This window comes from Mus musculus, chromosome 13, assembly GCF_000001635.26.
Source record: "Mus musculus strain C57BL/6J chromosome 13, GRCm38.p6 C57BL/6J".
Lineage (NCBI taxonomy): Eukaryota > Metazoa > Chordata > Mammalia > Rodentia > Muridae > Mus > Mus musculus.
The window spans coordinates 106,794,158-106,819,070 of record NC_000079.6 but is presented as its reverse complement, the minus strand read 5'-3'; the positions used below and the strand labels follow the sequence as shown (position 1 = coordinate 106,819,070).

Sequence of the window (24,913 nt, the reverse complement as noted above, 5' to 3'; positions counted from 1 at the left end):
ACACAGAGAAACCCTGTCTCGAAAAACCAAAAAAAAAAAAGAAAAATATTGTGGCATGTTCCCTGCCACAATAGTCATGGACACTAACCCTTTATAACCATGAGCCCTAAATTAAATATTTTCTTTTATAAGTTGTCTTGATGTTTTGTCACAGCAATAAAACTAAAACAGAGTCGGGAGTGGGGGGTAGATGACTGCTGTGACAGGCCTGGCCATGTTGTTTTTTTCAAGGAACATGGAAGACTTTGGAAATATGAACCAGGAAAGCAGTTGAGTACTACAAGTGGAGTGTAACAGGCTCACACTGGTAGTATCTCGGAAGACAATAGTGCTGAGAGTGTTGTGGACTGTGGAGGCCCATCTCAAAAGGTTTCTTTCAGAAGGGAATCAATATTAGAAACTAAGCCGGAGACCATTCTTGTATTTGGCAAATAATGTGATTGCTTTTTGCCCATGTAAAAATCGGCATGAGGCTAAATTGAAAAACTTTGGACTAATGCATTTGGCAGAGATTTAAGTTGACTATCACATGATTATTACTGTCCAGTCCTACACAGGTATGCAATGAGGGCGAGCAATGAGGACGAGCAAGCAGGGCAATAAACAAACAGTTTGAGGAGAAAAAGAGCACCAGGAAAGTCAGTGTTTGAGCCAAGGCCTGTGTTGACAGACATAAGAAGAAGCCTTTGTTCAAATAGAATAAAAGAAGTGGTGTCCTCAGGACAAGACCCCAGTCAGCTAAGGTTTCAACTTAGAAAAAGCAACAGCAAACCAAAGCCTGTGCAAATGTCATTCGAGGAGAGGGCCAGGTTGCATCCCAAGCTAGCAGCTGACCATGGCAGTGTAGGCCCTTGGTTCTGCCTTTAGAATCTGGAAGGGTAGAAAAGATGTGATATGATCAGGTTTACAATGAGATTCATATGATCTGTGAAAACTGTGAGCCAGAGGCAGAGAAACCATTTAGGTATCTGTTATAAGTAATATTATCTTCATAAGAAACACTGAGTTGAATTTGAAATAGACTTTGGAGGGAGGTGGCCGAAGCTGCTAAGGAGGGCCAACAGGTATTTATAATTGGATGGTATGCAGGTTAGTTTTAAATTGTGTTATTTCTAGCTTCTTTTTATCTTTGTATCTTAATATGCCCTCATGACATATTTGTTTAGGCCTTTTAAATTTTAAATGTACTTTGCTTGAGAAAATGGTAGTGAGTTCTTATGCATTCTTTTGATGATCCCATATTTTTATTTTATCTACTAAAAAGTTCATACACAAGGTAAATGGATACCTAGTGGTTAGCTGTGATTAACCTGACAGTGTTGCTTGAGAGTGTCACAGGAGTAAACCCTCTAGAGGAGTTGCATCTTGAGCTGATGTGTCTGCATCTGCTTGTTAGTTTTCATTTAGAGCTTCTTCAGCACACCAGGGCAACTTAGTAGTGAGACTAGAGCACAGTCTGCTTAGCACACTTTTTCTTTTCTTACATAATACTGGGAAGAGAAATTGATAATCTCTTGCCAAAGTGTGGGAAGTAAAAAGAAAGCAAGAATTTAGCCAGCATTTTAGGAAGCAGTAAACTTGATTAGAAAGGACTCATGAATTTTTTTATAGTTGTAGAGGACAAAACACAGCTATAAACAAAGTAGTGTTGTTTGAAACAAGTAAAATACAGGCCTTTGTAATGATTCTTTCTACACTTGATTCATTGGACTCAGCAGATGGCCCTGCAGAAAGAAAGAGACCCGGAAGCCATAAAACAGCAGCAGGGAAAGAATGAAAAACAAAACCCATTCTAAAGTCACCACTCTGCTCTCCTAGCTTCTGTCTTGAGTGACCTCCTCGGAGGTCTCTCTTCAGCCTCCCCTTACACAGCCATGCCCTTCTGCTTTAGAAAGTTAAAAGCCCAGGTTTGAGCAGAGTCAAGTTGTTGGATGATGTTCTACGCTGATTTTCTAGCACAGCTTCTCCCTCTTCATGGATTGCCCATCAAGCCGAAGCCGTAGATGTGCCGTTGGCTATCAGCCTTGTGGGTTGGCTCAGAATCTCTTCTTGCTTTGTCATGTCCTTGCCTTCGGCCTGTTTGAGCAAACCTGCCTCTAGAATTCCTTTTGCGTCTTTTCTGTGTTCCTTCTTGGCTCGTTCTCTGCATTGCTAATATACTACATTCACTTAGAAACTTATATTCAGACCATAAGAGGATTTGAGATAGTGCATAAGAAAGAGGAATTTAAATAGTGAAGCTTCCCCGGGGCAACGAGGGGGCACAAGGATAAAAGACTTAGTGCTGAGCCAGTGCAGAAGGAAGCCTTCGGGACTGCATGCTGTTGTTTTCCAGCAGAAGGGAATACTTTAGTAGGAGAAGGAAATGGAAGTTTTTGAGCTTTCATAAGGTATTTATATAAGGGACTGTAACAGAACTCCCAGCTTTAACAATAGGTCTTGGCTCCCTCTGGCAGCAGTATGTTGTTCCTAGGAGAGTGGCTTCAGCATCAACTAATGTGGCTTGGCAAACAGCACCACAGACCCAGGTTCTCTCTACTTTATCCCTCAGCACACCGGCCTAATCTGCAGGCTGTTTTCTGCATGGGTACAAAGTAGCTCCAGGGTCACATGACAGTGCTAGTGTCAGACACTCTCCTCCGTGTCTTTCCTAAAGATTGAAGTCAACTTCTTCTAGAAACCATTTCAAAGCATTTGTCCCTTTTATCTGCTTGAGCAGAGTTCCATAAACATGCCCCTTAATGAGCCATCATTGCCTAGGCGAATAGGACTGCCATGATTTGTATTGTTGAGTGCTGGCTGGACCTGGGGCTAGCCATTTCAGAAGGGTATGCTGGCCGGGAAGCAGTGAAGCCCGCCCGGTGGCTTCCGTTCTGATAGGGATGGAGGGTGAGGCGATGCTCAGTGGTTAGCTCTTCCTAGCATGCCTGCAGCTCTGAGTTCCATCTCCAGTACTGCAGCAAAACTAAATGAAAGGGAGGAGGATGATGATGTGCAGTGGCCATTTTTAATATTTCCAGTTCAGTTTTACGTAATTTGTGCTGATTAGTTTTTTGTGACCTTGACACAAGTGAGGGTCATTTGGGAAGGGAGATCTACAATTGAGAAAATGCCCTATTCCGATTGCCCTGTAGGCAAGTCTCTGTAATATTTTCTTAATTAATGATTGTTGTTGTAGGATGGCCTAAACTACAGGGTGTAGTGCCACCCCAGGCAGGTGGCCCTGGGCTGTGTAAGAAAGCAAGCTGAGAGATCCTGGGGAGAAAGGCAGTGAGCAGTGCCCCTCCATGGTCTCTACTTCCCTTCTCCAGGTTTCCTGCCTTGAACTCAAGGCCATTTTCTTCATACTGTTCCCCTGGGTCAAATTTGAAGCATCTAAATTTGGTACACTGAAATACGGAAAAGTTCATTTAGGCTAGGAAAAGTTTAAAGGACACTTAATATATGTTTGTAAAGCCATTCCTTTCTCACTGAAAAAATAACAGGTGACTTAGGGCAGAGAACACTTAAAGAATTGATGTTTCTTACCAACATTTGTCTGTTGGGTTTGACATTTTTGAGTTTTTTGTTGAGAAAGATTGTAATTTAGCATCCTAGTGCCTGGAGATACTCAGTAATTTCTGCTCAGGTGTGTAATGGAGGAGTGGCTGGATGTATTCACAAGAGAGTTGTTATTTTAAATGATTATTGATAGTATTTTATGACTATAACTATTATTAGATTAAAAGCCTCCATATGTTTTTGCTTATTAGAAATCTCATCTTGTGCATTCCAATTAAAGTGTGACAGCTTGCCTTTAATCTTTGTTAACAAAATGAAATTTTACTTTCAGTTGGAGCTTCAGAAGATAGTTTCAACTTTATGCTTTTCAGTAACAATTTTTTGGTGTTTTGTTTTTTGTAATATATAGCTCAATGGTACATTGAACATACATAGTCCATCCTGAGTCAGAAAAACAAGGTATAGTTTTACAGCTTTCACAGACGTGAATGAGTATAATTGTTCTTTAGGTAGTTTTTGGTCATGAAAGGAAGGGAGGGAGGGAGGGAGGGAGGTAATGAGGGAAGGAAGAAGGGGAGGAAAGAAAGAAAGAGGAAGAAAGGAGAGAAAGGAAAAAAGAGAAGAGAAGAGAAGATCTTAGTCGGGGATTTATTGCTTCAAAGAAACACCATGGCCACCAAGAAAGTTAGGGAGGAAAGGGTTTATTCAGCTTACGCTTCCAGACCATAAGACTTTGTTGGAGGAAGTCAGGACCTGAGCTCAAGCAGAGATGGAACCTGGAGGCGGGAGCTGATACAGAGGCCATGGAGGGTGCGCTTACTGGCTTACTTTCCATGGCTTGTTCAGCCTGCTTTTTTATATAACCCAAGACCACCAGACTAGGGATGGTATCACCCACAGTGGGCTGGGTCCTTCCCCATTTATCACTACTTGAGAAAATGCCCTACAGCTGGATCTCATGGAGGCATTTCCTCAACTGAGGCTCCTTTCTCTGTGATAACTCTAGCTTGTGTCAAGTTGACACACAAAACCAGCCTTAGATAACCCCCCCCCTCACACACACACACACACACACACACACACACACACACACACACACACACACACCAGATTCTTCATTGTGCTAAATCCTTTGGCATCAATGAAGGCAGGGCAGAACATTTTTACTATGTAAGTAGCAGACCTGAAATGATGGCTCTGTGGTTAAGAGCACTTGCTGTTCTTCCAGAGGACTTGAGTTCAGTTCTAAGCACCCAGATTAGGCAGCTCACAACTGCATGTAACTCCAGCTGCAGGGGTATTGGGCATCACAGGCACTGTATTCATGTGGCATAGACTCACAAATAAAAAATTAGTCTCTTTCTCTTTTTTGCTTTGTTTTGTTTCTTGAGACAGGGTTTCTCTATGTAGTCTTGGCTGTCCTGGAATTCACTGTAAACCAGGCTGGCTTCAAACTCAGAGATCTGCCTACTTCTGTCTCCTGAGTGCTGGGATTAAAGTCGTGCATAATCACTACTAGGCAAAAGTAAATCTTAACAAAGAAGAAGATGAAGAAGGAAAGGAGAAGCAGCAGCAGCAGCAAGCCAACATGTTTTGTTTGTTTTGTGGTGCAGAAGAATTTGAGACCAAAGGAAAGAGGGAGAGGGGCTTGCATAAAGACCAGTATGTGTTGCAGTTGAATTAAAATCTAGTTGGCATAAAGTGGCCATAGATGGAGCCATCTTACTCAGTTCTGAATTTCAGCCAGGGATCCAGACTCCCTTCTGACCTCTCCGTTCCTGCCCGGGTGCTTGAGCATTGCCTGTGCTGTATCATCTCAGCAGACCCAAGCACTGCGACTCAGAAAGACAGGCAGTGAGTGAGTTGGAGGCCCAGCTTCCTTGTTTTCAGGAGTGACTGGGAAAGGTGCAGGGTTCCCAGAAGCTGTTGTTGCTAATGGCGGGGAAGGACACCCAGGTCTGCTGTGACAGGGAGCCTGGTACATTTCTGATACTAGCAGTTGGCCTCAATCCTAAATTAATTTTTGAATAGTTGACTTTGGTACTGTCCTTCCCCTCAATTTGGTGTAAAACATTAAGAGAAACCAAATCCTCTCTGCCGCAGTCTGTTGGTTAGAACCGTAAAGCTCTGACAAGTTTCTGAGTTCTCCTTTTCAAAATTAGGAAGCTGCGGGTTTGTTCCACTGATGGTGATTCGCCAGACGGCATTCATTTCTTGTCTCCCTATAATGAGTGTTGGAGGCGCAGGAAGCTATGCTTCTATTTCCTCTGCTAATGTTTGAGAGCAGTGGTGCAGATAATCAAAATGAAATGATTTCTAACTGTCCTGGAGCCATGGGTGCCACTGGGGACAAGTTCCTCATAGTGGAGAAATTTCATTTGGAGCATGCAGTGGATCGTTGGGTAATCAGTGGTTTGACGATGCTCTGTTAACGTCACTGCATGTATAGTCACAGATGGATGCACAGGAGCTTAGGGGAGGTGGCTTCAGCGTAATTCTTGATGGTTTGTTGGTTTGTCTTGTTTTGTTTTTTAAAGAAAGATATAAATTGTCTTTTGACTGATAGTTGATTCAAAAGCTTCCTAGAAAGAACCTTTTAAAAATTTATCATGTGTTTATATTTTCCCTCCCTTAAGTAGCTCAAGTTAATCTTGGGATACTGATCTTCCTGCCTTGTTCTCATAAGTTATAATTCACTGTATCAAATGCCCAAGTTAAGTGTTCCACATTCCCTTTGCTGTGGCCTATTTTAAAATGGGGAGTTTGTAAAATATACTACTAAGAAAGCCTTTCTGGTGTATATGTGTTTCTGGTGTATGTGGTGTGGAAGCAAGAGACCAATGGTGAGTGTCTTCCTTAAGATTCCCACCTCAGGTTTTGATACAGTGTCTCTCTCTCTCTGAGCCTAGAGCTCAGCAGTCCTGCTACCCCACTGGCTAGCAAGCCCAGTGATGCTTCAGTCCTGCCTCCGCCCTGCCTCGCTAGTGCTGGGTTTAGGAGTGTGCTGCTGCTGCTGCTGCGCCCAGCTTTTTTTACATAGATTCAGGGATCGAACTCAAGTCCTTGTGCTACGTAGCAGATATCCTTAACCGAGTCAGCTCCCCAACCTAAAAACAAAACACAACCAAAACCTTTAAAAAGTATAAATCTTACTCATTTATCTAATCGACTCCCCTTTGTTAGAGAGAAGCATGCATGTTCTCAGTAATTTTGAGGAGTTGCATTAGTATGGTGCAGGCATTTTTACTTAAACTATGGTGCTTATTTTCAATTGTAGTTGTATGTTGATGTCTCAACACGAGGAACCGAAAGTAACAGAAGATGAAGAGCCACCCACAGAACAAGACAAGAGGAAAAAGATGGTAAGTTACAAGCATGACCAGTGATCACCATGCTGCTATATGGAATGTTGGTCTGTTCGCCTGTATATCTGCCATTCATCCCTTGTTGAAGAAGTTAAGTATCTGAGCTTTACTCCTTGGTTAGGAAATCATTCTGAGATAGCTGATCCAGTCTGAGAAAAGCAGAAGTTTTGCTCAAAAAAACAAAAAACAAAAAACAAACAAACAGGCTGGAGAGATGGTTAAGAGCACTGGCTGCTCATCGAAGTTCAATTCCCAGCAACCACATGGTGGCTCATAATCACCTATAATGATATGTAATAACATCTATAATAATATCCTGGCCTACAGGCATACATGCAGCCAGAATGCTGTATACATAATAAATAAATAAATCATTATTAAAAAAAAACCAAAAATACAGGACTCAACAAGTTTATTTAAGTTTAAAAAAAAGAAAAGAAAACAAAAATAAAACTTTTGAGGAGACATAGTGGATTGTTTTCTTATTCTTTCTTTATTTCTTATTGTTTCCTTGTTATATTATTAGCTTTATAATGATCCTTCTATGATCTGTATCACAAGGCATTATAAAATGCCCTGCCTGCTAGCCGTTAGGTCTTGCATAAGAATCTGATAAGAATAAAGAGCTGGAAGCTAAGAACTTGTGAAGTGCATTGCCTTGAAGTTTATGTACAGTGTTTAATACGTACTCTGCCCAGGAGAGTGAATAGACACAGTGAGCTTTGGGAGCCTCTTCTGCTCTCCTGGCTTCACTGCGCTGCCTTCCTCTCTTGCGAAATGACAGCAGCAATGTCACCCACCCCAGGAGCACACAAGTGCGCATGTAACACCCTCGGGACCAAGGCAGGCCGACTGTTGTTTTAAGTGCGCTAATCATGATTTCATCTTGTTATTCTATTCAGTCCTTCAGTGATCTTATGTTAATCTCAAGGATGTAATCCTAAATTTATGGTCAGTGCCGAACTGCTCTAATCGACTTGGTTTAAACCAGTCTACTCCATTACACTTTGTCTTTACTCATAGTAGCAGCCACCACCCAGTGGCTGGTTAAAGGATGGTGATGACTCTTCCTCCTCCCCCTCCTCCCTGTCTTCTTCCTCTTCCTCCTCTTTTCCTTCCTTCTCCTCCTTCTGTTGTTGTTGTTGTTACTGTTGTTGTTGTGATCCTATCTCTAGCCAAGGAATGATTCTTCACTCCAGAATTTACGTCCTTTTTGTGTAGCGACTTGTGACCTTGAAGAGATTACCTTGACTTTTTAGACTGGTTTTGCCTCATTGGTGACATCAGAAGACAACTGGGTTAGTAGATTGCCAGGGCCTGTCAACTAAAATCCTTTTTTGATTCATTTTAAAAGCCCTTAATGCCATTCTTTCCTTAATGAATATATTCCCAGAAACACCCCTCCTTTAAACTGAGACTTGGTGGTATCCTAAAATGGAACATGTCTTCTCTTGACTTATAACAGTGAGAGCCTCTGACGTAACTTATTTGGCCTTTCCAATTCTTGCCCTCCTATTCTCAACTTTAAAAGCATTGGACATACCATTATTGCCACAGAAAAGTGTGATAGCATTTTCCTCACAACATCTGAATTATAAATGAATAATAGGTGTTCTGTTATTAGCTTCCATGTATGCTATATTAATTTTTTTTAAATCTGGTAGATTTATCCTTAGCAAGTTAAACTACCCAAATCTGTGTTTCATTTTGTATTCAATTTTCAGTCATATTACGTAATGGCTTAGGCCTGGTGTGGGCTTTGGAAACCCTACAGCCCTGGTGACGCACCTACCTCATCAAGAACACAGCTCCCAACCCTTCCTTAACAGTTAGTTCTACTAACTAGGAACCAAGCGTGCGACCCTCGGGCGCCATTCACTTCCAACTGCTACAGCATATGCTGCCTGTTCATCTCTCCCCCTCTTTCTACTGTTTCCATGGTTTTTGCTTTACTGAAACATGAAACCATGTGTGATTTTTGCCATCAGAAAATCAGAGCAGGTCACGAGGTTCTGGTACAGATAACTACCATGTAGGTATGGGAAGCAGCTGGGTCTGCAGCCACTCCAAGCCCACTAGATGTCTTTGGCTCCTCCGAGTAGGTGTCTATCACCAAAGTTAGAGATTGAGAGATGCTTCTGTCTGCTCTGAGGCCCTATAGAGCCTTGCGGTATGGCTGTGGCCTGCTGCTTAAGCCACACGACTAGAACAACAATTGACTATCTTCTGCAGACTGTTTTTGGCTCCTATAATCCTGGAGAATTAAATTCCAGTAACAACTCTCCCTCCTTATTTTTTGAGACAACTCTTATTATATCACCTTGATTGATGTTTACTCTCAGCTTCACAGATGCTGGGATACCAAGCATGTGCCCCTGCCACCGTGCCTGACCAAGTCCTGTATTGTATATATAGCTATCCCTTAGCAGCGCTGCACCCCTCATTGAACTTTGGTAGATGCAGCAGGTTTTTCCAGTGCCTTTTGACATGCATGGCATATAGTAGGTACTCAACAAATGTTTCAGGAATGAACGAGTGAGTGGGAAAATACATACATGTATACATACATACATACATACATACATATGTGTGAAACACAGCCCTTACCTTTAGGAGCTCATAAACCATTGTTGAGACAGAAGTGCCATGTTCTCAGAGGGGAGTAGCATGTTTGTGCTGTCGCTGGTCTACTATACCACAGCGAGAGCTAGAAGTGGCTGAAAGGGGCCACTTCTCCATAGACTGCTTGATCTTCTGCAAGGTTCTTCCAAGCCTGCCAGAGCAGCAGAACCAGCACCAGCAGCTTCATCTAAGACTGGTCTCACCGATCTTCAGCTCCTGCAATGGACTCTAGATGAGTTAAGCAGAAAGACCTTAAAAACAGTAGGATAGAGGAAGGTACTTTAGACAGTAGTCTGTTATCCTTAAGGGACATGTTTTAAGACCTGAAGTGTGTGCCTAAGAAACATGGACAGTACAGAACCCTGCACATACTATGTTTTAAAGCTGACTTCTGAATTAGGCATAGTAGAACCTAACAATAGTAATGACTTAAAAGTAGACACAGTTACAGCATCCAGTGTGGTAGAAGACGGGAGTGCATGGTCTCTGCCTTTTGTAAACATGGGAAGTGCGCGGTGCTTTTCCCTGGGGAGATGAAGGACGGGAGTCCTTGTGGCAGCATTGGAGTGCTGCGGAAAGGCTCCTGGGACACTGCAGAGCCAAAACATATGGACGAGTGTGGGCATCCATATGGCTTAGTAGCTCTTTTGGTGACTGGATGCAAGGCTGTTTATTGTTGAGTATAAAAAAGTATTTAATCATTTAAAACATATCAAATTTCACTTCAATTCTGGTGAAAGACAGCATCTTGTTTTCTAGGGTGTTTTGTTTTTCTTTTTCTATTTTTAGCCAACAACGATATTAATTATTACATAGCACTTATATAGACTCACAGTGGCAGTATCATGGGTGACCCCTGAGATTTGTTTGCTTGTAGTATTGGACACTTACCCCACAGTTTGAATGAAACTTCAAAAATTGGCCTCTAGCATAGAAGTATTTATATTTGTTACTTTATGGCTTATAGTCTGATTTTCCCATTTAACCTTGTGAGTGTGTTGGGCATGGCCTTGCACAGCACTCAGCATTGCAGAGCACTCAGGAGGCTAATGTGGGGACAGGGGGTGCTGAAAGTTCAAGGACTGGTTGAGCTATTTAGCAATACCCCATGCCAGGAAACAAAAAGGGGAAAAATGCTGAAGTTATCATTTTTTCCCTTAAGCGTTTGGCACATATAAAATGAACTTTATAAAATTCAAGGCATTGTAGATAATAGGGGAACGCAAGTTATAATATATCCAGAATATGTTTGTACTAAAAAAATAAGTAGACCCAAATTTTCTGATTTTAATAATTAATATGAAACCATTATGAGTAGGTAGTGCCTCTTAGAACTGTCAACAAGCCGGGCATAGTGGCGCATGCCTTTAATCCCAGCACTTGGGAGGCAGAGGCAGGCGGATTTCTGAGTTCGAGGCCAGCCTGGTCTACAGAGTGAGTTCCAGGACAGCCAGGGCTATACAGAGAAACCCTGTCTCGAAAAACCAAAAAAGAACTGTAAACAAATTTTGTTCATCTACAAAGCTTTTATAGATATGTTAGTGTATTTAACATTACAGCACATGTTAATTAATGTATTTAATATTGCCCTGATTGTATATGTAGGAATTATTTTTACTAAAACAGCTTAGACTTTATTTTTGTACTAACAATCTATTTCCATATTTTCAATCATTTACTCAGAATATTTATTTACTAAGATCAAATTCCTTATTTTGGAACTTCCGTAGAGATTTTATTTTTATCTTATGTGTATGTGTATCTGTGTGTAAGAGTGTGTGCCATGTGTTTGCGGTGCCCACAGAGATCAGAACCATCTCTCCAGCTGCAGCAACATAAATCTTAGCTTGAAGTTAAATAACCATTTGGAAAACAGCACAACAGTACAAATTACGGTTTCTCATTCTTCAAATAAAGCACGATTGCTGTTATTTTACACACACACACACACACACACACACACACACACAGTTCTTACGTGTTGTGATATATTTCTTATCATCTCCCATGAAATCAGATCTCTTAAGGCTCACTTATGAAAAGCCTAAACCCTCACATTCCATAATTCTTTAAGTAGTTCCCTTCTTCCTCCTACCGGCAGCACACAGTGCTTGCTGTGGGCGTGGAGCCACTTCTCTGACCTCCATTCAGTAGCACTCAAGTGCCTTCTTCCAAGTGGAACATGCTTCTTTTGTACTCATCCCAGGAACACAGGACAGTCAACATATGCAAAGCATTAATCTAAATAAGCAGTGTTTCCTCTGCTGACTGTATTTCTTTCTGAAGTCTCTGCTGATGTATTTGATCAACAGTATATGCATTGCAGTATTAAATACAGCCATTTACATTATTATTGTATTAACAAGATGATTTCTTTAAAGGAAGGTTTTTCTTTTTTCTATATGTTTTGCAAACTCTACATTTTTTTCTCTTAAAATGTGCCAACTGTTACACTGACACTATCATTCCTTACCTTCATCTCTAAATGGTACTGAAATGTTAAAGTGCCCTTTGAGATCACATAACTTTATCTAAGATTAACTTTATAAAAAATGGAAGCTACTCCACAGTTGTGGACTTAGCATGGCATTCCTTACAAATGTGACTCCTCTGGTGGTGCATATTGGCAGCAGAAAGTCAGGCCAGTCTACTAGACAGTGAGATGCCAGGGTTCCACTATAGGGCACTTGTCCAGCACGAGCAGAGCTCGGGGTTTAATCCCTTGCAGTGCACACACTCTAAAAGCAACACTGAGCTTAGCGCAAGTCCTAGGGAAGTTCTTGGAAAAAGCAATTCTGCTTAAAAACAGCGGAGTTGTCAGTGACATTAAAACAGAGGCTAGAAGGTAATGCATTGACATAATCCAACTGAGATGTAATAAAGACACAAATTGATAACCAGACACCCTCCTGAGACAGCAGTTTTTCCTTTGATGGAACTAAAATGTTAATCAAAAAATAGTTTGAGATCATACAGGTCAAGACCCTCCACAGCAGGCTGCGTGAGGACACTCACAGACACTGGAAAGAAAAGGCTATTGAGAACGGCTCTGGGATTTCATACAGCAGTGGCTTCTAGAGTGGTTTTATTTTATTTTACTTGTGAATTCCTTTTAGCTGAAACTTAACTAGTTACCTGCTGGTATCAGTAATGTTCTTGAGTTTTGCAGGCAATCTTACTGTTGCCTCCTTTTTTAGTTGGATTCTTACTAAAAACCTTAATCAATGAGTGGGATAACTGCTGCTCACTTAGAAACTGGCAGTGAGGTACTGTCTGGATGTAATAAAAACACACAGGGCTGTGGGTGAAGAATTGGGCCCCACTTGGGGAAAGCCTCTTGTCACAGATGACACAGTTGACACATCTGAAACACTAGACTACCTAGTACTACCGTGGAGGTAGCCTTTTCTGTCTTTCTGTCTGCTTTTCCCATCTGCCACCCTTCTCCTATCATTTGCTAGAAGAAAAAGTTAATTTAACATCCTGTTCACAGCAATGCTCTCATTATTGGAGCTGTTATTTTAAAGAGATTTGTGAAATAAAAGTGAATTATATTAATTTGAAAATCATAAATGAATGATTACAGATGTAAAATACTGTTTCCCCGAGGAAATCTTGACCACTGTGGTATGTACCCCCCAAGTGTTTTATTTGCTCGTATAGTTAAATGATCTTGTGTGTTTATAAGTCAGAAATAATAATGATGATTTTATATATGTGTGTTCTGTTAAATTTTACTTAGATATAAATATACAAATATGCTTCCATGAATATAAATTTGAATTTCCATCACTTCTTTTAATGGTTGCATATAATGAAATTCTACTGATTGAGTTGTCATCCTACCCCACTCCCCATCCCCACATCCTGGGTGTTGAACCCAGAGCCTTATATCCATCAGGCAGATAGAGCCTTATATCCATCAGGCAGGTAGAGCCTTATATCCATCAAGCAGGTAGAGCCTTATATCCATCAGGCAGGTAGAGCCTTATATCCATCAGGCAGGTAGAGCCTTATATCCATCAGGCAGGTAGAGCCTTATATCCATCAGGCAGGTACACTCTGCCACTGAGTTATGTTCTTGTCTCTTCATGCATCTTGTGGGCCTGCGTTCTATTCAAAGTACTCATGGAAAAAGCCAGACTTGGTAAACCTAGTGCCACGGAAATTTCCTAGAGCTTGCTAGCCAACCAGTGAGCTCCGGCACCAGCTACATTTAGCCTCACTCTTTTTTTGTTTTGCTTTTTTCCACGCAGCACCATTTGAACACAAAAGAGTAGCTGACATAAGTAAATATGGTAATTCTGACTTGGTTTATGGCATACATTATTCTTGAAAGGACAGCCTGTCACCTTAAGGAAAACACTGAATAGTAAATGTTACTTACTGCTAAATTTGAACCATCAAGCAAAATTAGACTTTTGGAAAACGCATATATTGTATCCCCTCAGTTTGATAGCTTTCCACTTATTTCTCACACGTGTCTAGCAGTGAGACTAAGTTTAGAATAATTCGATAGTGCAGTTTTTCAACATGTACTCAGTGGACCTTTATTTTGTAAATGACTAGTATTAAATTCATGTTTAAAAAAATCATTCCAAGGGTATAAGATTTATTCAAAGAACAAAATAGATTATAATGTAATGGAGAATAGAAAGTTCACAGTGGTTTCTGATTTCTTGTTTTTGACTGACCTTTAAGAAAATAATATTTATAATAATTTTTAAAATGCATCTGTAATTGTAGTCTTAGGGTTTCCATTGCTGTGAAGAGAGACCGTGACCAAGGCACATCTTATAAAGGACAACATTTAATTGGGGCTGGCTTACAGTTTCAGAGGTTTAATCCATTATCATCATGGTGGGAAGCATGGCAGCCTGCAGGCCTTGTGGAGGAGCAGAGAGTTCTATGCCTTGATCCTCAGGCAGCTGAAGGGGGAAACTGTTCTGCACTGGGTGTAGCTTAAGCTTAGGAGGCCTCCAAGCCCATTCCCACAGGGACACTTTCTCCAGTACACACCTACTCCAACAAGGCCACACCTCCTAATAGTCCACTCCCCATGGGCCAAGCATTCAAACACCCCAGTCTGTGAGGGCCAACCCTATTTATGACATCACATCCATTCTTTCAATTACATACCTAAGATCATCTGGCCGTTTGGTTTGTTGTTGTTGTTAGTTTGTTTTATTTTCTTTGCTTTTTTCTTAATTTAACCCAAACTCAGGGCAAGAGAGTGAATGCAGAAACAGATATGAGGATTTGGGGTTTTTTTTCTGTTAGACTAAACATTACAGTGATTTGTTAAAAGCTAAAGTAGTTCTTCTTAAGGAGTTTTCCTTCAATAGTTATAGATGAATGTCATAAATGATTTTGACTTTGATAAATAAAATTCCATTCTGTTCAGAAAATTAGAGTGCAGGCTGTCAGAATTTCTTGAAGTAACAGGGATTCTCGCCAGGCCTGTGGTTCAGGTCTAGACCAGCAGCAGGCTAAGGCCGGAGTTTTGTGAGTCAAGCCCAACCTGGCTGCAGATAAGTAAACCCTGTCTCAGAAGCAAAAACAACTTAGCTTCTTTGTGCTTTAAATTAATCCCAAAGCTAAGCTGCTGAAGAACAGTGACTTGTGGGGCTAGGAGAAGGAGCCAGCCAGCACATCACTTACCTGGAAAGCACTGGGACCTAACGCTGATCTCCAGTACCCAGGTAAAAATGCTGGGCTTTGTGCTACAGTGAAATCCAGTCCTGGGACGACAAAGACAGGAGCGTCTCTGGAGCTCCATGGCCAGCTGGTCTAGCGCAATTGGTGAGAGTCAGCTTAGGGAAGGGCCCTGTCTCAAAAGAGGAGAAGGTGTTTGTAAAGCGATGCCTGAGGCTGTCCTCTACCTTCCACGTGCACATGACGCACGTGTGCCTATACCTGCAGGTTCTCTCTAGATCTCAAACTCAGGCCTTCATGCTTACCAACTGCACTGATTCCCGAGTTCCAAAAAGGTGGTTTGTTTGTATTTTCCTTCTTCTTTCTGCTTCCTTTCTTCCTCCTCCTAGTAGAGTCTCTTGTAGTCTAGGCCGACCTTGAACTTGCAGTATAGCTGAGGATAACTTTGAAATAATGATCCCCCTGTCTATGTCTCTATGTCCTTGTTGCTAGGATTATAAGGATGCATACCACCATGCCTCATCTTATGTGATGCTTCAAGCGATCTGCTGACCTGCCTTTGTGATATTTGAGAATGGCCTACAGGGAGCCTCCTGCATCCATTTCTCAAGTCCTAAGAATATGTGTAACCCGCCACACCCAGCTGCATTTTTTTTTCCTTTTTCTTCCTTTCATTAGTTAGAGAATATTTTTCATTTTTGTGTGTCAGAGCAGAAAAATACTGGCAAGAAAATAGTCAAGATTATATGTAGTCAACACTGCATGTTGTAGAGGCAAGTCTGGCATGACATTTTCCAACTCCAGGATCTCACCCCATCACCATTCAGTTGATGACAGATGTGCTCCTTCCAAGTAGGGTATAGCAATATCATTGCTTCCGATCACTATCCAGCCTGGTCACCTGAGACCCAGGCCACAGAAATTACCTTCTCTTGTCTGTTCTGCCTGCCCATTCCACCTTCCTCTAACTCTGTCATACCACCACTGTTAGACGCCCACACAGTCCAGATTTCTTACTTCCAGCTATTTTGTGCAGTTGTAAAGACTTAATATAAAATTGATTTGAGCCAGGGTCTCACTGTATCTCAGGCTGGCCTCAAACTCATAAAGACGACTTTTTTACGATCATGAACTTTCCCGTTACCTTAAGAGCTGGAGATTGATGGTCTTTGTTTAAGAAACCAACCTTTGTTAGTCAGGCGTGCCAGTTTTCAAATACTGCTTGCTAATTGATTCTGAAACCTTGTCCCATTTCACATGAGCTTGGTCTTTAAACATAAAGCAAGACTTATTCTGAGGAATTGGCACAGACTTTATAGTTTTAAATCTCAAATGTATTGTAGATATCCAGTGGTTCCATTTTTAATGCAGATTAAACCTCGGTTTGCTGATTTATGATTTATGATTCTTTGTGATTTATGGAAAGTGTCCAGACGAAGGATAAATAGTGAGGCATGTATTTTGAGATGCTTAAGTATTGTTTTCTACGTTGCTTAAAATTTTCACGCTGTTGCATTGAATCTGCCATTTGGCTTTTCTTCTTTAATTGATTAATTTATTACTTATTCACAAGCTAAATGATAATAGCACCTTTCAGTATTTGATAGTGTAGGCATTGCTGTGGACTTATGTTGTGTGCTACCTGCCTAATAAAGTAAGTACGCAGCTTGTGTTTAAAATACGTGTGGAAACATTTTGAGCTCCCCAGAAAACAGCAAGCTAAACAGTCATGAAACTAGAATTCTCTCCTCTGAGGTAGTTAGTTAATTCAGGTTCTAAAATACTACACTTTCTACAATAGTCTTGTCATGTCCGCAGATGGTCAAGATGGAAAATGTTCACTCCTCCAATTCCCCTACCGTATTCTGCATTTCTAGAAACCAATTTACTTGGCGAAAGCATCTGCCTTGCAAGCACACAGGACAGAGTTCATCCCTGAGAGCCCAGGTGTAAGGCACTGACTGGTAAATGCTCTTGCCTTTATGGATCACTCAGTGGTTCCTATCTATAGCATCTCTCCTTCTCTTGTTTGTTGCCTTGTATTTATCAAGAGACCTGAGAGTCTTACATGAGTTGCTAAATGGTCTCATTTTCTTGAAACCATTAAGGCCATTGGAGTAATAAGGAGCTGTAAGGGAGCAGTGTTGCCTGTAAATGATTCAAGCTTCTTAGTCCCTTAGTAAGCTTGCAGGCAGGAACCAGGGGCATTTGCTGGGCGTAGAGGTGGATACCTGTGCTTTGAACACTTGGGAGCTTGAAGCAGGAAGCTCTTGGGTTAGAGGCCAGCTTGGTCTACAGAGTGAGACTGGCTCAAACACGGGCAGGACAGTCAGGACTCAGCGTATCCAAAGGTAACATTTAGGTTACAGATAGAAATCTAATTTTCCTTCACTCTTTCTCTTCAGTTGTTTGCACTACCTGGTATCTCTGCACTGTAGGGTCAGTGTGTGTGGCACATCTTTGGTTTTATGGTATATTCTCTTACAGAGTTGACAAACAAGATACTAGTTATATTTCTGAGGAATGACAGAATCAAAGATATTACTAAATCATCATACTTAATTATCTAGCAGACTTGTTTTCTAATTTAATAACATTAATCCATATAACACATCTGAATGTCCCACTCCACTTTATTGTGGTCATTCTACTTAAATGGTAAAATGAGTGGCAAGAGAGAATATTTTCCATTATTAAATTACTGAATTAATTATCTAAAACACTATGAAAGAATGGTAAGTGGATAGTAATTAGCTAAATTAATAATTTATTTACTCCTGTTCATTTAACATGATGAGATTGGTCCTTATTCTAATGTGTTCCATCTAATCCATTCTGGAAGTTGTCTGGAATTCACTGCTAAAATGGCTTATAGGAACGGTGCTTTTAGGCTGAAGCAGGAGGAGCACAGCCTGACTCTGCTACAGAATAAAACTATCATAAAAACAGAATGCCTCTGTTAAATATAAGGAGCCTCCGTAAAAGGCAGCACATTTTATATGATCCTAAAAAGTAGTTCCATGATCCTAACATCATTTTGAGGTGAAATTACCCACTTTCCTACCTTTCCTTGACATGACATCACTTCATTCCCACAGCTTTCTCAGTGAGCTGATGCTAAGGTTCATGTCTATAGCTGAGCCAACAAAAATCACACTTGGTGCATGGTAACAGAGCTGAAGAATACAAGCAGTGAACTTAATGGCTATATATAAACAAATTGTACCCCCATTCTAGAAAATGCATTTTTTCCTGCAATATTACCAAAACAGAGCATGAAGAAAACCTCTAGTTTTCCAAAGTAGAAGTAGTATAGTATAGTGTGTGTGTGTGTGTGTGTGTGTGTGTGTATATATATATATATATATATATATATATATATATATATATATCTGACAACAACGACATAAAGCTAGAAATCAACGGCTGCTGGATAGTGTTCATCATATTACATAAAGTTTTTAAACCTTACTTTAAAGGGCAGCTTGCAGTTTTGAGGCAGGTGACATGAAACAGTGAGACATGAAAGCATGTGGGTGTGGCTCAGTTACTCATAGCCTGTAGTCATTTATTGTCAAACAAAAAAGAATGAAAATGAATGAGTCCAAAACTTACTTCAAAATGTGAACCAAAAGTTACCCTTAGGGAAATGAAACCACGCAAAGACATCAATAGTTTTTTGTTTTTTGTTTTTTGCACATCTTTTATTAGATATTTTCTTTGTATGCATTTTAAATTTCAAATGCTATCCCAAAAGTTCCCTATACCCTCTCCCCGCCCTGCTCCCCTACCCACCCACTCCCGATTCTTGGCCCTGGCATTCCCCTGTACTGGGGCATATAAAGTTTGCAATACCAAGGGGCCTCTCTTCCCAGTGATGGCTGACTAGGCCATCTTCTGATACATATGCAGCTAGAGACACAAGCTCTGGGGGTACTGGTTTCTGTCTCAGCATTTGCCTGCCTCCGAACTCATTTTAAAAACTAAAATGAGTTCGGAGGCAGGAAAATGCTGAGACAGATGAATAAATAGAATTGTTTTTCTTTTAAAGACTACCAACAAAGTAGACACACCAGTCATCGTAGTCAGGGAATGAGTGGGAGAGATAAAATGCAAGGTCTTAGGAATGGCTGGTGAGATGATTCAGTGGGGAAAGCTTCACCCAGCCTTGAGTGTCAACTCTTGACGGCAGTTACCCAGGAGGATGGAAGTGGAAGACCAACACGTTACCTACAGGTTGTCCTTTGATGTCCATGGTGTGCTGTGGGTTTGGATTCATTTGTTTGTTTGCCTTTTTTTTTTTAAAGAAACAATCTAAATTAGCATCCCAGTACTCTAAAAATCTTTGAGATTAAAAAGGCATGTCATGTGGCATTAGGTATCAAAATCTCCAGCAGAGATTTTCCAGATAGCAGAAACACTGCTTCAACATGACTTTTGTTTGGCAGGAAGACTTGGAGAAGGGCCACAAACTTGTAGATGGTGGAAGAAAGAGTGATTTTAGAAAGAAAAGAGTCCTGCATTCCCTAGTGAGTGTATAGTTAGACAAGACTACTGCAGATACTCCTCGCTGAAATACAGACAGAGAGAATCTGGGAAACTTTCTATCAAGTCAGGTGAGAACGAAGCAGAATTAAATGTACAGAGCTCGAATGCTTAGTCCAGCAGTGGATGCTCCCACCTCTCAGAAGCCGTGAGGACTGAACTTAAAGCAGTCAGCATAAGGCCAGACTGGGGTGTCTGGGAAATAAGGGGGGTAGGGTAGCTGGGGCTTTGTACATTGTTAGAATGTTTGCCTTACATGTACAGGATGTGGGTTTGCTCCTTAAAATACTTCTGGGAAATATATATACATGCATATATATATATATATTTGAAAAAATGACTGCATTGGGAGCTTTTAAAAATAGTCTATTATCTACTTTAAAATTTCTAATGAATATGCAGTCCTCTGTGGATGTTTTATGAATTAACTTGGGATTTTAGTTCTCATGAGTGTTTTGTTCCAAATGTTTTTGTAGCAATCTTACCCTTGGATGGACATTGGAATATAGAGGAACATTCCTTCACACAGTCATTCATTGAGACAGGGTTTCACTCTGCAGCAAGCTTGTCACTTAGAAAGCACAGTTTACCCTCTGCAAAGCAAGCTTCGGCTTCACACGTGATGAACTTAAATTGCTATGACTCCCTGACAAGCTTCTTCTTGGCATCTGTCAGCCTTACTTAGTTCTCCACTAAGCACAGAATGTGGAGAGCTTGTAGTATTCAATGGGCAAGTTTAAGTGTTTCAGACAGATTTTAGAAATTGATAGTTAGCCACAGTGAAATAATTAAATCTCAAAATAGAATATTTAAAGCAGAGGCAATTTAATCAAACTCAGGAAGTTTTGAAGACAGTGTAGTTAAATATATGACATATTTTCCTTTAAGATTTTTTTAATCTTTTTCATGTTTTATCTGTTAATTAATTTTATCTGTTTATTATTTTATCTGTTAAGTATCATGGAAAGCACATTATTCTTCTTCTAAAAATAATAGAGAAAGAAAAACTTTTTCTCTTGAAATAATCTTGCAGTAAATAATTTCTGAAAAACTAAAGGGTATGTGAAGGGTTAAAAAGTAACTAGTCACATGACTTCAAGAACGTGGAAGATTCAGCGTCCCTGAATTCTTGTTGGGTAAAATTGGTTTATACAGGAAACACAATGAAACTTTATTTCAAGCAACAAATGTCTTAATAGGAAACACATGCTGGTAAGTATCTCCATGGGAGCTAAACTTGTAGAACCCCTCTGAGGGCTAAACTTTGAAAAGCTCAAAGCTTATATCAAGGGCAGTGCTTACCAAAGGAAGGAGCCATACTTGGTTCATCCAAAACCGTGTGTCCTTAAACAACAGCTTTAAAACCAAGAGAGTACAAAGCTGCTTGCACATTAAAATCCAACAAACGAAGTTTTGGATTGAGTTAGGCTATTGAGATGTCATTTATCTGGCATTAGCCTAGAGTCAAGAGTAGTGGTCAATTACTTTGCATTCACGAGTGAAGCCAGTTAACACAGGGCTCCTCAGTTCTCCCTGTCCATTCTAATGTAAACAGTTAAGTGGTCGTGTCCTTCCTTAGAGAGGAGGAGGAGGGCTTAGGCATACTAGGAAAAAACTGGGAAAAGGACAAAGGCAGGGATTTAGAAATAAGTATCCTACTTCTGCACACTCCCCCACCCTCCCACTCCCACTTCTTGGCCCTGGCATTCCCCTGTACTGAGGCATATTAAGTTTGTATGACCAATGGACCTCTCTTTCCACTGATGGCCGACTAGGCCATCTTCTGATATATATGCAGCTAGAGACACGAGCTCCGGGGTACTGGTTAGTTCATATTGTTGTTCCACCTATAGGGTTGCAGATCCCTTTAGCTCCTTGGTTACTTTCTCTAGCTCCTCCATTGGGGGCCCTGTGATCCATCCAATAGCTGACTGTGATCATCCACTTCTGTGTTTGCTAGGCCCCGGCATAGCTTCGCAAGAGACAGCTACATCTGGGTCCCCGGATATGGCAGTCTCTAGATGGTCCATCCTTTCGTCTCAGCTCCAAACTTTGTCTCTGTAACTTCTTCCATGGGTGTTTTGTTCCCAATTCTAAGAAGGGGCAAAGTGTCTTTGGTCTTTGTTCTTCTTGAGTTTCATGCGTTTAGCAAATTGTATCTTATATCTTGGGTATCCTAAGTTTCTGGGCTAATATCCACTTATCAGTGAGTACATACTGTGTGAGTTCTTTTGTGATTGGGTTACCTCACTCAAGATGATGCCCTCCAGGTCCATCCATTTTCCTAGGAATTTCATAATTCATTCTTTTTATAGCTGAGTAGTACTCCATTGTGTAAATGTACCACATTTTCTGTATCCATTCCTCTGTTGAGGGGCACCTGGGTTCTTTCCAGCTTCTGGCTATTATAAATAAGGCTGCTATGAACATGAGGACTGACGTTTTTCTTTCTCTTGGATTTGTTATATCTCTGCTTTGGTAAGACATGGGGCATAATTTAAATTTTACGCTGCCCATATCTTTTTTTTCTCGGTTGTGTTTTAACATGTATATAACTCAAACAGAAGTTATGGGTGGAAGTCAGCTACATTGGGCAAAGACATTCATATACTTTATTGAAAGTTATGCAGATATTCAAGGTCACTGATGGTAAAAATAAATGCTCAGCTTATACTTATTCTGTATTGTTTGTTGTTATAATTATTAGTCCTTTAGATAATAACAGTGGCAACACAGTGTTAGCAACGAAATACTGTTATCTCATATATTGGTACAAACCATAGGGAAAAGAAGCTGATGTATCAGGAGTCACAAATGTTCTATGCCTAGTGGTTCTTTCCATATCCTAGGAAACCAAGATGGCGTTCTGAGCATAGTGGCACTCGCCTATAGTGGCACATTCCCGAAACCCAGGGCTTGGAGGTGAAAGCAGCAGCCCAAGGCACAGGAGCTACAGTTTCTAGTATGGGGCTAGCCTTGACTGCCGGAGACCTGTTCCAAACCAAAGAAAAGAAGCCAAAGTATAAAGAAAGGCTGCTTACATAGTAGCCCAAAACTGTGCCATACCCAGCAAAGTTAAAGATAAAATTGTTTAAACTGTGGTCTCTTTTACTTATGTTTAACAGGTTAAAAAATATAGCATAAGTTAGAACACTCAACACATATTTAAAAATAATTTTGTGATATTATGAAAGTAAAGAATTTGACACTCCCCCCAACCTAAAAACATAGGCACGGACTAAATGGTGTTGCAGTGTAAGCTAGAGCAAATAGTGTGCGCTTGCCTGGGGGTGGGGTGGGGGGGAGGAGGTGCTGCTGCTGCTGTGGAATCTGACTGTCTAGAGAGCAGTCGTTGCACGGGTACCCTCGTTCTTCCCCTCTTAGGGTGCTTTCTACTAGATTCTACAATTTTGAAAGGATGTGTTCCCTTGAGAAACTGGGCACATCAGAGCAACACACTCAGGGCCCCAAAACACTGTCTGCAGGAGGCTCTTAGAAGTGTTGCTGTGGAGAGATTACAGAGCCCAGTGAGGCACGTGCAGGAGGATTGTCTGTCTCTCTGACCCTGTCTGTCCTCTGTCCTGCAGCTGGCCCTGAAGGACCCGGTGCACACAGTGTCTCTGCAGCAGTTCATCTATGAGAAGCTCAAGGCGCAGCAGGAGATCCTGGGGGAGCAAGGCTTCCAGTCCCTCATGGAAACGGTGGACACAGAGATTGTCACCCAGCTGCAGGAGTTTTTGCAAGGATTCTAAGAGCACGTGTCATGTGGCCACCATCCCTTCTGAAAGAAGCTGAGTAACCCAGCCTGCCATCCATTTATGAGCCTGCTGAGATAAGATCATTTGTGTATGAATATAAAGAAACCAAGACCATAAATTTTTTACTATAAAATATAAAGAATAAGTATAAATCCCAAATATTAAAGTCAGAAAACTATTCCTCAAAAGAATTTAATTTTATATTTATGAGGGGCCCTGTGCTGACTAGAGGTGCATTTATTGAGAGTAGCTGCATTGTCTCTTGTTAAGAAACTCGCTGATTATCTTTGAATCATGAGCTCTTAACACTTGAGAAGATGAAGGTTGATGTTCCAGATGTTTTTCTGCAACCCAAAATTAATTAAATGTGGTTGCCTTATCCTAATTTTTTTTAAGCTAATGAAACAAGTTTGAGAAATGAGAATGCTGTGCAAATGATAGAATTCCATTTGTGCATAGCAACATCCCAACAGCTGCCCTCTACCTGGGTATCTCACAAGGGAGCTGTTTGCATTCGACAGAGAATCAAATGCTTTTATTTTCATTCTAGTAGTCTGATAGAGGAATCAGTAAAGGCACTTTTAACTTTACTCTGAGTGCATACATTGCAAGGCACACTGAAGTGAACCTGCAGTACTGTAGTGCCAAGCGGGAGAGCCCTGGTGAGCCTCCAGCCCTGGCTCCTTTGCTACATGTGAAGGCCAGTAGCCCTGGGAGCACCAGGAAGAACCAGATAACTCCAAGTCCCCTTCCACTGTGACAGTCGTGCTTGGCTGTGACAGGCTACCCAGTATTTACCCATCTCAGGTTCCTCAGTACCAGGGTGTGTCAGCACCTCAGTGCCATGGGTGCACCTCAGAGGACCCAGCAGCAGTCCCTGGGTACTAGCACTGACATAACTAGTCTTCCTTCCTGTCCCTCCATTGCACTAAGCGTGCGAGGGAGAGAACTGACGCCTTACTCTGCATTACTTGCCATTGTGAGGAACCTTTAGTGCATCATCTCCTAGGAAATACTGAAAAGCAAGATTGGAAATGTCGTATCTTTCTATAGAGATTTGGGTACAGTGTATAACTGTAGGAAAACCACTACCCCTTTGTAAGCTATGGAACCCATAGTGTCTACGGATATATGATGTTTTCAGCAAAGAAAATATGGTCCAATTAAATTTTCCAAAGATACCTCACCTTTGACTTGTTGTCTGTTTTCCTTGCCACCCACCCTCTGCAACAGAAACATAAAACAGTTCATTAGAAACTGCCCAGTGGAGTATAAAGATGGTGCTTTTTACACCGTGGTTCCAGTTCTCCACCCATAGATGGTACTAGTACTTCAGGTTTCAAATCTTCATTTAAAGACAGAGCATACCTTGACAGTGATGTTTCTTTGCCATTGTGCTGGTTTGAATAGGAGTGGTCCCCATAGATTCATGGTTTGAACTCTTGGCCATAGGGAATGGTATTATTA

The 24,913-nt window shown here is 41.0% G+C and overlaps 1 protein-coding gene and 1 long non-coding RNA gene across 3 annotated transcripts in view; both read left to right on the top strand.

Moving 5' to 3' along the window:
• Positions 1-24,632, top strand: part of Ipo11 (importin 11) — a 142,520-nt gene extending 117,888 nt beyond the window's left edge. For both annotated transcript variants that reach the window (NM_029665.4, NM_001360897.1), the window contains 2 exons: positions 6,779-6,863; positions 23,276-24,632. In NM_029665.4, coding sequence (NP_083941.2) covers positions 6,779-6,863; positions 23,276-23,440 — 250 coding nt within the window. In that variant the 3' untranslated portion in view covers positions 23,441-24,632. The remainder of the gene's footprint in view (positions 1-6,778; positions 6,864-23,275) is intronic.
• The window catches only part of Ipo11-lrrc70 (Ipo11-lrrc70 readthrough), a 41,864-nt gene extending 17,232 nt beyond the window's left edge, over positions 1-24,632 (top strand). The window contains exons 3-4 of the long non-coding RNA NR_165805.1: positions 6,779-6,863; positions 23,276-24,632. This is a non-coding gene — a long non-coding RNA (Ipo11-lrrc70 readthrough). The remainder of the gene's footprint in view (positions 1-6,778; positions 6,864-23,275) is intronic.
• Positions 24,633-24,913: the final 281 nt, after the last annotated feature.